Source organism: Mixophyes fleayi, chromosome 3 (genome assembly GCF_038048845.1).
Source record: "Mixophyes fleayi isolate aMixFle1 chromosome 3, aMixFle1.hap1, whole genome shotgun sequence".
Taxonomy (NCBI): domain Eukaryota; kingdom Metazoa; phylum Chordata; class Amphibia; order Anura; family Limnodynastidae; genus Mixophyes; species Mixophyes fleayi.
In genome coordinates, this window is record NC_134404.1 from 32,579,092 (window position 1) to 32,595,852 (window position 16,761).

Genomic DNA, 16,761 nt, shown 5'->3' on the forward strand with positions numbered 1-16,761 from the left:
AAAGCTGTGCGGCCTACAGAAAATAAGGGAATTCTTGTTTTAGACGATCACTCAATTTAGTTGCTTCAAAGTGCATCAGGGAACCCATTGAATACCTGTTGGAGGTCCGTCATACATAAGATGCGTTTCATATATTTTGGTGAACAACATTTAGTTACCTTTGGTTATAAACGAGCCCGTTCTACTGAGTGCCGAGGACCCGCTGGATGTGGAGTCGCAGCGCAGGAGAGGTTCCGATTCGTCGGCAAAGAACCCTTTGTTCTTGTCCAGAGGGGACGGCTCTACCGTCAGGACGGCGGGGTCAGGGGCCTTAAGACCTGGATCCTGAGTTGGCATCGGCTGGTTGGGATTCACTTGAAGGGTAAGTTTGTCGTCTTCTATCTGTGAAACACAGCAGAACAAACCATTACACACCAGTTGGAGGTACATCCAGATGGTATAATAAATACAGTTAAAGTTAAACAAACAAAATACAGCTCTTATATACTGTTTCTGACACATGTTGGCATGGGGTAACCCAGCCCCCTTCCTAGCTGGCACCACAAAGTCTGAGATATTCCATCAGATATTTAGCATCAGGATGTAATATATTCACTAATCCTGGATTTAACAAAATTCACTCCATTCTTTGATTTCCTAAATTACTTGTTGGTCGCTTTATTCATATAGTTCACCTATCTTTTTAACAAGACAGGATAAAAGTTAATGACCCCCTGCTGTGTTGGTCACTTATGGGATTTCCTTTCTTAGAATAACACATTTCCTCCAACATATGCCTACTGCATCGGAAATCAATACATTTCTAATAGAAAAATCAGCACATATGCAATGATATACATCGGCGCACTGCACCACTATCTAAAATAAAATGACACAATAAGTTATTTAAAAGTGATCCAGCAACGGTGTGAATTGCCTCGAAACAAAGTTCATCCACCCATCCCGGATTTGCTCGTCCTACTGTTATTTTTGTATGAAGCATTTTTTCAGACACGCTTGACCTATAAAACGATACAGCCAGGAAAATATTTACATTCTTGTCTTCTGAGAAACTAGACTGGTGACCTCCTGTTTCCCACACGTTCTACCAGCTGTGTAGAAACAGGACTTATTGCACAGTCCGCACAGCTACTGCATGAGCCTATAAGGGACTTGTGTGAGTGTCTTCATTAGACGATTGTGAGGACTCATCTGTCAGTGGCAGCAGCAGCCTGTGGAGGAGGATGCGGAGGACATGCAGACTGCGGCAGGATGAGCCTGGGTGCGTCTCAGAGCAAAGCAACACACAGCACCGCACAGCTAAAATGGCATTAAGATATAAAAAATAAATGAATGCACTCTACACAGATGTGTGACACCTGAATCCTGCAGACCAGGATCTAGTGAATGACAGCAGGCTGCTACATTTACACATTATGTATTAGCTGTTCATTAGCAGCTACAGAGGAATGAAAGGTGCATTAAACCAGAGGGTACATCAGAATCCAGCACAGGAAGTGTCCTTACAGGGGAAGACAAAGGACAGAAGAACTACACACACCTCCAATCATAACTGAGCAATGACCAATAAGAGACAATCAAATTAGCCGAAATACTTTTACCATACTTACCTACTTTCTTCAGCTCCCTTCCGGGAGCCAGCCAGTGGAGGGGGGCGTGAAGGGGCGGGGTGGCCGAAATCGCGTCATTTCGGCCCCGCCCCCTGTGACGTCATGACGCAAATTGCGTCATTTGACAGCGGGGGCGGGGCCAAACGCCGCGATTCACCGGGAATCGCGGCGTTTGGGATCTAATTCTGCCCACTTCACTAGGAAGTGGGGCACTTCCTAGTGAAGTGGGCAGAATTCGGGAGATTGCCACACTCGCCCGGGAGTCCGGGAGACTCTCACAAAATGCGGGAGTCTCCCGGACATTCCGGGAGAGTTGGCAAGTATGACTTTGTCTCTGGGTATAAGGATGAAATATGAGTAACACACCTCTTGGTGCCTATAACTTTCAAAAACCCTTTAGGATTAGATCATTACTCCATCTCCAGCACCGTAAGGGATAAAACACTATACAGAAGACAAGAATATCACAAAATACTAATATAGGAATGTCTGGGAGACTCCCGAATTTCTTGGAGCCCTCCTGGACTCCCGGGAGAGCAGGGCAACTTCCTGGATTCTGGCCCTTCATCAGTTAAGAGGTGTGGGGGAGGGGGGCTTATGACACAATACATGCGCCATCGTGGCCCCGTCATAATAGGCCAAAAAAGCTTGCCTCCGTTTATGTGGCGGGGCTAAGTGACGCAATTCACCTCCCCCTGCCCCCCCACCTCCCCCTGGATCTCCCGGATTTAATCTTGCCAAAGTTGGCAAGTATGTTATAGTTTAAATATATATTGTCATCCTCATTTCTCTGTGTGGTCACTCGCTCCTAGTAAATGAATAGAATGCATTCTCATGACTAATGGTTCAGTCCACAAAATGGCTGCTCCCATTGCAGGTAAGCAACAGGTATACTGTACAGAAGAGAAATGTATAACATTATGCTATGCAAGTCTTGGTCATTGATTATTAAAGACAATTCTGTGCCATCCCATCACAAAAAAAATGATTTAGCTAGATTCACAGTGCTGGCAAAATTATTCTGCTACTGTAATGTTCTTGGCTTTGTCTAGCACAAACCAGTCATTTAGCAAAGACAACGGATACGGGCAATATGAAAGCAGTAATATCACTTCATATGTCATTTACTTGCAATCTTATCAAAGTCATGTGACTGTCAATAGTGCTTAAAAGTAGGAATCCCCCTAGCATTTTATTTCTTTATATCTTTTAAGCATCCGATAGTCATTATTTTTGACAGTCCTTCTACAAATCATTATCACCTTTTCAAAATCTCTCTGGAGGACAGACAAGGATGGCTGCCAGTCACACACACACACACAGACGTCTCGGCATCTGTGACTTCTCATTGTTGTGTACATTGTAGAAAGCCTCTGTGGTTGTGTGATGGCAGAGGGGGGAGAATTTACACTGCAGACTGAGCTCAGAGGGGCTGCCAATTCATCTCTGCTCACTACATCCTGTGCCGTTTGACTGTGGTTGCCATGGCAGTCACATGACACTGTGGAAACAGTGCAGAACTGTAACTTTGCAATAGCAGCCTCAAGAAACAAACCAAGGAAAAATGTTTATTACCAATTTTCTTATAGTCTGCTCCAGTGATGTTAAAAAAACAACCCTCAGACCGAAAACATTAGTGAACTATACCTATAAAATTACCTACATTTATTTTAAACAATGATTTACCCTTTAAATGACATTCACTTTCACTTGACATTTCCAATCGTTGCTTACGCCAGGACTTTCAAATTAAATTAAGTAGTTGAGATAACAAAGGGTGTAGAAGACAGTACACACAGCTACACACAGTTATTTACAACTGATCTACATTTAATGAAAGACTCAGGGCTCACCACTCAGCATGGGTTTGTGAAAAACAGACAACGGATTCTAAAAAGGGCACATTCAAAAGTAGACTTGTCCAAAAGATTTCATTAGGGTTAAGGATTAGGGTCATTTTGAATCAACTACTCTGGAAAAAAATGTGTAAATAAGCTTGACAATTAATAAGCCTGTCAGTGATGCGTTTTAACCGTACTTTCACTTCATTTAACAATGAAACATGAAAAATAGGTTGTGCGCTGATCTAATGCGTAATTAGAAGTCCAGAACGCAGTGGTGGGATCAACAACCCATTCCAACCATTCTTACTCCACTTTTCAGGTGTTGGTCAGAGGATGAAAAGCGTCTTAACAGCGGACAGGTGTGAACAAGCCCTCAATGCTGGTCAACTATCGTCAAGGACAATTAGGTCACCATATAGCATCGATATAGAGGTTGATATTGATAAGGCCAAGGGCTAGATTTACTAAACGGCGGGTTTGAAAAAGTGGAGGTGTTGCCTATGGCAGCCAATCGGATTCTAGCTGTCATTTATTTAGTGCATTCTACAAAATTACAGCTAGAATTTGATTGGATGCCATAGGCAACATCTACACTTTTTCAAACCCGCAGTTTAGTAAATATACCCCCAAGTCTCTTTCAGGTGACTGAATCATGGTTGCCAACCATTGCGGGAAAAAACCCAAAATAACACAAATAAATAAAAAAAAAACTACATTTAAGAGACTTGAATAACACTTCACATGAGCGTCTGTAAGTACAAGGTTTGACAATTACAGGGAGCGAGCAGAGCAGCAGGACTGACACTCCCCATATCGTAGGATTCCTGGCAGCGTCTGATAAAACTCAGTGTGAATACTAATAGCCGAGAGCCGGGAACAGCACACCAGGGAAAAATATACCATCCAAGTCAATGACTGGTGAAAACAATACCCCGCTGAGAGAAGACAGCAACCGTGTATACCACCTGTGCGTATTCTTTGTACAATACCCATACTGTAACAAGCACCGTATAAAGGCTCTACCAGAGAGTTCTATATTCAGCTGCGGAATATACGGGGAACCGCACAGCAGAGACACAGTTCCCAAATTAAATTGTGACATTCATTTAATAGATAACTTATAAAGCCTAGAGAATAAGAATGGATGGCACGAACTACATCCAAGAGTAAGAAAAGGAGGAATGTTATTGCGGATTTCAGCAAAATTGAAAAATAGGGACGTTTCCCAGACAAATCTCTACAAGCTGGGACTATCTACAGAAAGTAGGGACTGGAAAATGTATCATTATTTAGCTGTAATAAACCATATATGCCTAACGCGCTCTGCAAACCCAGCTCATTATTAAAGCTTACCCAGGGGAGGGCTGGCAAATTTGAGCCTGGGGTGCAAGATTCGACTCCGCAGTTGATTAGGAACATTTTAAAGGAAAAAAAATAATTCAGGTGGCTCAATGACCCAGCCCAAGGTAGCCCAATATAGGACCAGTCTAGGAGGCAGAGTCCCCCTGGCTCCAAGCCCAGCCTGCCCCTGAGCCTACTCCACTCCCACCAATACACCCTTCACTGCTATCCCAATCTCCACGCACGCTCACTGCCCTCGTCTCAGCACTGTCCTTTAGTCAGTGATTCTGGGAGTATTGATCAGTAGATTGCAGGTGTTCTTGCAGAAACAAAGAAGGATGGCGGAGTCCACTGCAGAGTTTAAAAATAATAATACTCTAGTGCTTCATTTCATATTAATGTCACCTTTTCTTTGTCGTAGACACAAGACCAGAGATTACACACCTTCCTGTACTTGAAGGGAGACCAGCGACAACACAGAACGTTATTCATCGGCTTAACACAAAACATCGCTGGGACTTCTCAAGCTCTCAGACTGCCAGAGGAAATGTAATTATTGACTCAATTGTAGAGTGACTCAGTCAGAACCTGATTTAATACAGGAGTCTGTGCGAGGCTAGAACCCAGCATGGGACAAAAACACGACACATTATGAATGCACCCGGTAATCACGGCCATATACCAGGAGGGGGAACTGGTGGTTTCTCTCTCTATACAAGATCTCGGTCCTCATTAATTGTACCACACAGATGAACGAAGTAAAGAGATGAAGTGCAGGTTTGCCAACAGCCTGCACATTTGTAGGAGTCAGAGTCAAAATAAAACTGCATTATGCCTCTGTTCAATCATGGATGAGTTGTGCAGACTAATAAAAGACCCCAGAAGCAATCTCATGACATGATCACCTTGTATTGCTACAAAAATTCAGGATTATTGTGTTGCACACAATGAAAAATCACTGAAAACTACAAAAATAATAAAGTACAACTATGAGGATTTTTATCCAGAATGCTTTGGACTTCTCCAGATACGAGGTTGATGAAGGAGGTGCAGACGTGAGACAGAGGGCCTTGCTCGTATGAGCTAACAGTCTATAGGATAAAAACATAACTAGAACACAATAGTACAGTTTGCATTGGATATTCACTCCATTGGTGCCTCTAATGGTCATTCCTGCCGCCGTCTCTAAGGTAATACGGAGGCGTCGCCCAATTTAAATTCTCCTATATTGTCCAGGAAGAGAACTGACCTTTACAGAGACGCAGATGGGGCAAGAATCTAACAAACTGGAGATGCACAGATACCGGGACACCACAGTTATGATCATTGGGGGGTTAAGAAGTTTAACAGTATTCTGCTAGGGTAGATTTCTTATTTAACAACTGGGAAGCAGGTTGGCCACTATTTTCCTGTACGGCTTACACAGCGACCAAAGGCTGAACAATATACTCTGTGCAAGCTATGCCTCTCTCTTTCTCCAAGACATCTATTCTCTTCTTTTCTTCTTCTTCAAATACAGTTGTCTACAACTGCATGCTATCTAATAGCTGCTAGTTACTGTGGCATCACGAACGTCTATTAACTAACTATAGCGAGAGCCGGTAGCGTGAACAGTAGATGACAACTAGCAATAACCTACTCAGTAACATGTTTCGGTAATAAATAGCAATATAGTTGGTTCAATAATTTTCCTGTATAGCAGGGGTGGGCAAACCAGTCCTCAAGGGCCATCAACAGTTCATGTTTTTAGGATTTCTTTAATCATGAACAGCTGAGTTAATCTATTTGGCTGGGTCAGTAATTATCCCAGCTGTTTCTACAGACAGAAATCCTAAAAACATGAACTGTTGTTGGCCCTTGAGGACTGGTTTGCCCACCCCTGCTGTATAGCCAGAACAAATTCCATCGATATAGTGTGCTTAGGACGGCAGGCTAGATTTTAGGATGAAAGTGGATCTACGGTATATACCACTAATCATTGATAACCCCTACAAGGTATCCAGCATATTGCAAAATATTTGCTGTATTTAATTCATGCATTTTGAATACATAAAATAATTAGAACCACAAAAAAAAAAAAAAAATCAGGTGTAAGCAGTAAAGTGAAATGAAAAGATAGCTGAAGAACCGATTAGTAACTTACTGTATAATATATTCCACTATGGTCAGAGGATTTTTTTTTTGTAAATAAATCTGAACCTGTTCGTTCATCACCACCAGTTATTTATATAGCGCCACTAATTCCGCAGCGCTGTACAGAGAACTCATTCACATCAGTCCCTGCCCCATTGGAGCTTACAGTCTAAATCCCCTAACACACACACAGACATAGAGAGAGACAGACTAGGGTCAATTTGATAGCAGCCAATTAACCTACTAGTAGGTTTTTGGAATGTGGGAGGAAACCCGAGCACCCGGAGGAAACCCACCCAAACACGGGGAGAACATACAAACTCCTCACCGATAAAGCCATGGTTGGGAATCAAACTCATGACCCCAGTGCTGTGAGGCAGAAGTGCTAACCATTAAGCCACCATGCTGCCCATTTGTATGTCCCAAGTTTTGAAGAAAGAGGATACAAAACAACTTGTACTTAATCAGACTACTAGGATGTTCACAGCAGCACAGATTGTTTTAGGAGTGTGTGGACCTTGTGGAAATCAGATAAGTCATTAATGTGACATTACATTAGTGAGAGCAGGACTGAACGTGACATGTGATGTCGGGGAGGGGGGGGGGGGGGAGTGAGGAAAGCATGAAACCACAGACTGAGTTACATATAGGAATAAACAGGGTCCTCCAACAGCACAAAGTGGTGATGGATGGCTCCTATTAAACTGGTGCAGAAACATTATGTGTTCAAGAATGCCTCAATATCACAGTTCACACATCCTAATCATACTGTCAGTGGTAACTGGCCAGCATAGTCACACTGCCTTCACACACCGATCACTATACACACACAGGTCACACTGCCTTCACACACCGATCCCTATACACACACAGGTCACACTGCCTTCACACACCTGGTACACACTGATCACTATACACACAGGTCACACTGCCTTCACACACCTGGTACACACTGATCACTATACACACAGGTCACACTGCCTTCACACACCGATCACTATACACACACAGGTCACACTGCCTTCACACACCTGGTACACACTGATCCCTATACACACACAGGTCACACTGATATCACACACCTGGTACACACTGATCACTATACACACAGGTCACACTGATATCACACACCTGGTACACACTGATCACTATACACACAGGTCACACAGATATCACACACCTGGTACACACTGATCACTATACACACAGGTCACACTGATATCACACACCTGGTACACACTGATCACTATACACACAGGTCACACTGATATCACACACCTGGTACACACTGATCACTATACACACACAGGTCACACTGATATCACACACCTGGTACACACTGATCACTATACACACACAGGTCACACTGATCTCACACACCTGGTACACACTGATCACAATACACAGGTCACACTGATATCACACACCTGGTACACACTGATCACTATACACAGGTCACACAGATATCACACACCTGGTACACACTGATCACTATACACACAGGTCACACTGATATCACACACCTGGTACACACTGATCACTATACACACACAGGTCACACTGATATCACACACCTAGTACACATTGATCACTATACACACAGGTGACACTGATATCACACACCTGGTACACATTGATCACTATACACACAGGTGACACTGATATCACACACCTGGTACACATTGATCACTATACACACAGGTGACACTGATATCACACACCTGGTACACATTGATCACTATACACACAGGTGACACTGATATCACACACCTGGTACACACTGATCACTATACACAGGTGACACTGATATCACACACCTGGTACACACTGATCACTATACACAGGTGACACAGATATCACACACCTGGTAAACACTGATCACTATACACACAGGTCACACTGCCTTCACACACCGATCACTATACACACACAGGTCACACTGCCTTCACACACCTGGTACACACTGATCCCTATACACACACAGGTCACACTGATCTCACACACCTGGTACACACTGATCACAATACACAGGTCACACTGATATCACACACCTGGTACACACTGATCACTATACACAGGTCACACAGATATCACACACCTGGTACACACTGATCACTATACACACAGGTCACACTGATATCACACACCTGGTACACACTGATCACTATACACACAGGTCACACTGATATCACACACCTGGTACACACTGATCACTATACACACACAGGTCACACTGATATCACACACCTAGTACACATTGATCACTATACACACAGGTGACACTGATATCACACACCTGGTACACATTGATCACTATACACACAGGTGACACTGATATCACACACCTGGTACACATTGATCACTATACACACAGGTGACACTGATATCACACACCTGGTACACACTGATCACTATACACAGGTGACACAGATATCACACACCTGGTACACACTGATCACTATACACACAGGTCACACTGCCTTCACACACCGATCACTATATACACACAGGTCACACTGCCTTCACACACCTGGTACACACTGATCCCTATACACACACAGGTCACACTGATCTCACACACCTGGTACACACTGATCACAATACACAGGTCACACTGATATCACACACCTGGTACACACTGATCACTATACACAGGTCACACAGATATCACACACCTGGTACACACTGATCACTATACACACAGGTCACACTGATATCACACACCTGGTACACACTGATCACTATACACACAGGTCACACTGATATCACACACCTGGTACACACTGATCACTATACACACACAGGTCACACTGATATCACACACCTAGTACACATTGATCACTATACACACAGGTGACACTGATATCACACACCTGGTACACATTGATCACTATACACACAGGTGACACTGATATCACACACCTGGTACACACTGATCACTATACACAGGTGACACTGATATCACACACCTGGTACACACTGATCACTATACACAGGTGACACAGATATCACACACCTGGTACACACTGATCACTATACACACACAGGTCACACGGATATCACACACCTGGTACACACTGATCACCATACACACAGGTGACACTGATATCACACACCTGGTACACACTGATCACTATACACACAGGTCACACTGATATCACACACCTGGTACACACTGATCACTATACACAGGTCACACTGATATCACACACCTGGTACACACTGATCACTATACACAGGTCACACTGATATCACACACCTGGTACACACTGATCACTATACACACAGATGACACTGATATCACACACCTGGTACACACTGATCACCATACACACAGGTGACACTGATATCACACACCTGGTACACACTGATCACTATACACACAGATGACACTGATATCACACACCTGGTACACACTGATCACTATACACACAGATGACACTGATATCACACACCTGGTACACACTGATCACCATACACACAGATGACACTGATATCACACACCTGGTACACACGGATCACTATACACAGGTGACACTGATATCACACACCTGGTACACACTGATCACTATACACACAGGTCACACTGATATCACACACCTGGTACACACTGATCACTATACACACAGATGACACTGATATCACACACCTGGTACACACTGATCACCATACACACAGATGACACTGATATCACACACCTGGTACACACTGATCCCTATACACACACAGGTCACACTGATCTCACACACCTGGTACACACTGATCACTATACACACAGATGACACTGATATCACACACCTGGTACACACGGATCACTATACACAGGTGACACTGATATCACACACCTAGTACACATTGATCACTATACACACAGGTGACACTGATATCACACACCTGGTACACACTGATCACTATACACACAGATGACACTGATATCACACACCTGGTACACACGGATCACTATACACAGGTGACACAGATATCACACACCTGGTACACACTGATCACTATACACACACAGGTGACACTGATATCACACACCTGGTACACACTGATCACTATACACAGGTGACACTGATATCACACACCTGGTGCACACTGATCACTATACACAGGTCACACTGACATCACACACCTGGTACACACTGATCACTATACACACAGGTCACACTGATATCACACACCTGGTACACACTGATCACTATACACACAGGTGACACTGATATCACACACCTGGTACACACTGATCACCATACACACAGGTGACACTGATATCACACACCTGGTACACACTGATCACCATACACACAGGTGACACTGATATCACACACCTGGTACACACTGATCACTATACACACAGGTCACACTGATATCACACACCTGGTACACACTGATCACTATACACAGGTCACACTGACATCACACACCTGGTACACACTGATCACTATACACAGGTCACACTGATATCACACACCTGGTACACACTGATCACTATACACACAGGTCACACTGATATCACACACCTGGTACACACTGATCACTATACACAGGTCACACTGACATCACACACCTGGTACACACTGATCACTATACACAGGTCACACTGATATCACACACCTGGTACACACTGATCACTATACACACAGGTGACACTGATATCACACACCTGGTGCACACTGATCACAATACACAGGTCACACTGATATCACACACCTGGTACACACTGATCACTATACACACACAGGTCACACTGATATCACACACCTGGTACACACTGATCACTATACACACACAGGTCACACTGATATCACACACCTGGTACACACTGATCACAATACACAGGTCACACTGATATCACACACCTGGTACACACTGATCACAATACACAGGTCACACTGATATCACACACCTGGTACACACTGATCACTATACACACAGGTGACACTGATATCACACACCTGGTACACACTGATCACTATACACAGGTCACACTGATATCACACACCTGGTACACACTGATCACTATACACACACAGGTCACACGGATATCACACACCTGGTACACACTGATCACCATACACACAGATGACACTGATATCAAACACCTGGTACACACTGATCACTATACACACAGGTCACACTGATATCACACACCTGGTACACACTGATCACTATACACAGGTCACACTGATATCACACACCTGGTACACACTGATCACTATACACACAGGTCACATTGATATCACACACCTGGTACACACTGATCACTATACACACACAGGTCACATTGATATCACACACCTGGTACACACTGATCACTATACACACACAGGTCACACTGATATCACACACCTGGTACACACTGATCACCATACACACAGGTGACACTGATATCACACACCTGGTACACACTGATCACTATACACAGGTCACACTGATATCACACACCTGGTACACACTGATCACTATACACAGGTCACACAGATATCACACACCTGGTACACACTGATCACTATACACAGGTCACACTGATATCACACACCTGGTACACACTGATCACTATACACACAGGTGACACTGATATCACACACCTGGTGCACACTGATCACAATACACAGGTCACACTGATATCACACACCTGGTACACACTGATCACTATACACACACAGGTCACACAGATATCACACACTGATCACTATACACACAGGTCACACACCTGGTACACACAGGTGACACTGATATCACACACCTGGTACACACTGATCACTATACACAGGTCACACTGATATCACACACCTGGTACACACTGATCACTATACACACATTGTAAAAACGGAGATGGCTATATCTGATATTTAAGCTGTCTCTTCGTGCTAGAGAGGAGGGCAATCATATTACAACAACCATAGGAAAAACCGTTGTGTCAGAGTATGTACTGTGACACCATCTCAATCACAAGGCAATGTGTCTCATATAGTCCCACTCTATCCTTAATAACAACCCCATCCACTGACGGCTGTGGACCAGCCATAGGCTGGGCCTCACCTACATGTACCCCGCTCACATGACCCCTCTCTATTCCTCTGCAATGCAGATATCACTGCTGACAGGTGCATTATGCCAGCGGCTCTCCCACTAATCCAGTTACAGAGAGAAACAGATAAACAAGTTACAACACTGATGTACGGACGCTGCACCTGGGAGCCACAATACAAGGAACATAAAGGGCAACACGGCGGCAGCAGCTTTTAAGATCAAAGCACCGCAGCGGGTTTGTCTACAGAGAGCGATACTTGTCCATGCACAAGTCATGTAAATCAGTGTTACATGCACAGCAGCTCACATTACATGTACTGGTGTACATTTATATTCTCCTCAACAAGGAACCGACGTGGACATTATCCCTAGTAATAATATATATATACAAGTTAACCCGTGCATGATACTCATGCATTCTAGTCAAATCAAGATACTTAAGGTGTTAAAAAGGTTCTTGTCATGCATTTGGGCCTAGCCCAGGCCTCCTCAGGGGAAGAGCGTTACTTCCCGACGCAAGCGCCCTTTTTTAACGTGGTTTTGTCCACATGTCACCACCTCATCATTCTTCTCCATCACCTCATCCTTCATTTTCATCGCCACATCTATCCATATGTCTATCCAGACACAGGGATCTCTCTCAGCGGTCCTGAGTATCACACTCCTCTCACTCTGTCACCCCCGGCAACCACCAACCACTCCCCACTGTCACCCCCGGCAACCACCAACCACTCCCAACTGTCACTTCTCCTTCAAGAAATATATATATATTTTTTTTTAAATCTTTATAAACACTTTTAACATTTAACAAATTAAATTAACAAATTAAAAACATCTTAGTATACCAAATTTCAGCCCTTTCTGAATTTTTTTCCCCACACACACTAAGAATTTAGTAGGTCAGTGTATAACTCCGCCCAGCAGGTGGTGCTGCAGCTTGGTTTTATTTTTTCCACACACACAGACAGACTAACACACGCCACTAAGCATTTATATTATAGATATATATATATATATATATATATATATATATATATATACACATACATACATATATATATATATATATATACATACATACATATACATATACACACACACACACACACATTAAATCTTATATTAAATATATATTTATATATGTATAAAATGAACAGGAATAACATTGCCCTCTTTATGCCCAGTCATGCTTACAATATGTAAGTTAATTATTAATATATGAAAAACAAACCATGATGTGCAAGGTGATCAGAGCGCAGCATGCCGCCCCTACATGGCTGTTGCCTTATGCCAAGGCCTGAGGCCGTTCCACAAATCCAGGCTTGTCTTTAGCCCTCCTGTCAGTCTAATTCATGTGTGATAATACCATACTTGCCAACACTCCCGAAATGTCCTGGAGACTCCGGAATTCCGGGGTAGGTCTCTGGGACTCTGGGCAGAGTAGGGCATCCTCCCACATCAGCCCGCTTCCTAGTTTAGTGGGCAGGGTTAGAGCCGCTATAACGAGATTACCAGAGAATCGCGTCAATTTGGCCCCACCCTCCAGGGTAAAATGATGCCTACGCGCCATTACTTCACAGGAAGGGGCCAAACATGATGCGATTCTACAAACTCAGTGATTTTTATATATCTCTTTTATTGAGAACTGTAGATTAAGGATATACAGCCATTGTATATCTTCTTGGCACTCTCAATTCTTGCTATTTGTAGTCTATGTGGTTGAGGTTTGCGGTGCCTCTTTGTAGAGCAGAGTTATATAGGTGCTGTGGCTGCATTCTTGAATTATGATTAATTTATAATTGTGAGGTTTATACGGGTGTCTGATTATTTTTATTTGTCAGTCCTGATCCTGAACAGTAATTTGCTTCCAGCCCATCAATGTTTCTTTCAACAGCTGCGTCTAGTCAGAGAAGCCGGGGAAACGCTACTGGAAAGTTACACAGAGCAACCACAAACCACATCTGTCAACAGGAGCAAAAATGGTCTAATCAGCGCTTCTCGTCTGGTCAGACCAGGAAAAGGACTTTAGCAGGGGGACGATGTTACTTACCATGCGACATGGAACCTCATTAGTTAGCCACAGCTAGCAAATAATGATGGAGGTGAAGATACTAATTAGCATTTTAATTTGGGTCTAGGACAATTTCTTACCTCCCCTGGCTTAAGCTGGGTAAACACTACAGAAAATTTTTCCCAATGCGATACCTTTAACGATTTTAACAAACAACTGACAGTCCCGATGAGCAGCTGATTCCTGTGTACCCTCTATTGATGTTCTACACGATTTACCGTCAGATCTGTGCTCTTCATCTGTCATAACCATCGGCTGAAAGGATGGTGACTCCGCACACTCCATAGAGATCTATGGACACTGCTAGCCGTGAATGCGTACATATCGCAGGATTGGAACAACTTTGTTTCATTTTTTAATGAGATTTTTAGTTAGGTTTAAAAATCAAATGAAACGATATGATGAGCTTTGGTGTGATAAAACACAGTCATGGGATTATACACACTACTGCGAGATCAGACCTAATGGTCGTTTATTGTGGGATTGGCCCCATAATCAGTGTGTGCCCAGATTTACTGAAGCTCCGTCTACTGATCGATCCGTGGCTGCTGATATAGTAACCAAGAGAAGGCAGCCAACATTCTGTTCACCAAATCAAAGTCTGGTTACAACAGCCACAGCCCGATCACTAGAGGGAGCTTCAGTAAGCCGGAGGAGATTGTCTTCAGGCACACTGCTGCACAGGGCTTTGAAAGGGGAAGTGGCCACCTGTTTTGGCAAGTTTCTTGGAAGTTTCTTGGAACATTCAGAGTCCCGAGTTGCAATAATGTTGCCGCTTTAAATTATTCACTAACAACCTGAACTATCTATCACGCATCTCTCTGTCTGGTCCAGCATCGTGCAAAACTAGCTAATAATTGTAGAACGGAGGTGGCTTTATCCTAACATCACGCAAAAGAACAAAAAAATGCATTAAAAAACATTTTTGTTTTTTAGAATTACTAAAAAATAATGCAATTCTTTTCCACTTTAAGTAGATTTTTGTGTTAGAGTGTAGGAGTATGCAAAAAACAAAACAAAACCCCAAAAAAACAAAACAAAAACAGAAAATTATACAAAAAGTTTTTTTTGTCCTTTAAAAAGACAACCCTGCTCATGGCTTTAGCTAGTACAATGGGTAACAGTACACGCCTGGCATCCAAGGTGATTCTGGGTCACAAGCCTAGTAGAGCGTGTTCATGGTTTTAACAGCAAACGAACTGGAATAACAACCACCGAGAGCTTTGGCCGTTGCTGGACTTGGCAAGTGAAAGAACACTTGGGTAAAGGACAGTGCACAGATCTCCATGACACCTGGATCTATTCACCCTGTGGGAGATGAGGAATACAATCCCCCCATGTTGTTTTGGACACACACTGGCTGTATCTAATTTTAGAACTGCAACAGATAACAGATTTATTGCATGTGTCAGAGTCACGGAGAGATGGCTCAGTGTTATGTTACCAGACCCCGGAAATTGCATCCACCTTACTGTTCTCATCAGCTAGAAACCACTGACGCTGCACTAATATACCAATCCTCAGTATGTCTACATAATATATATCTGCTCTATTTATAAAGAGAGTGCCCCCCCCCACCTTCCCAATACCACAAGCAGGTGTGTCATTAACCGACCCGTGTGGGCTATAGGCTTGTAATAATAATATCATTCCTGAAAGTGATGTTTACGTTCCTGATCTCAGCGGGGCCTTGAGAACCCATAATATCCACACCTCATCCGGCGGC

At 43.4% G+C, this 16,761-nt stretch overlaps 1 protein-coding gene across 1 annotated transcript in view; it reads right to left on the reverse strand.

Moving 5' to 3' along the window:
- The window catches only part of TNFRSF21 (TNF receptor superfamily member 21), an 81,825-nt gene that overhangs the window by 5,799 nt on the left and 59,265 nt on the right, over nucleotides 1-16,761 (reverse strand). Inside the window, exon 5 of the mRNA XM_075201343.1 lies at nucleotides 159-381. Coding sequence (XP_075057444.1) covers nucleotides 159-381 — 223 coding nt within the window. The remainder of the gene's footprint in view (nucleotides 1-158; nucleotides 382-16,761) is intronic.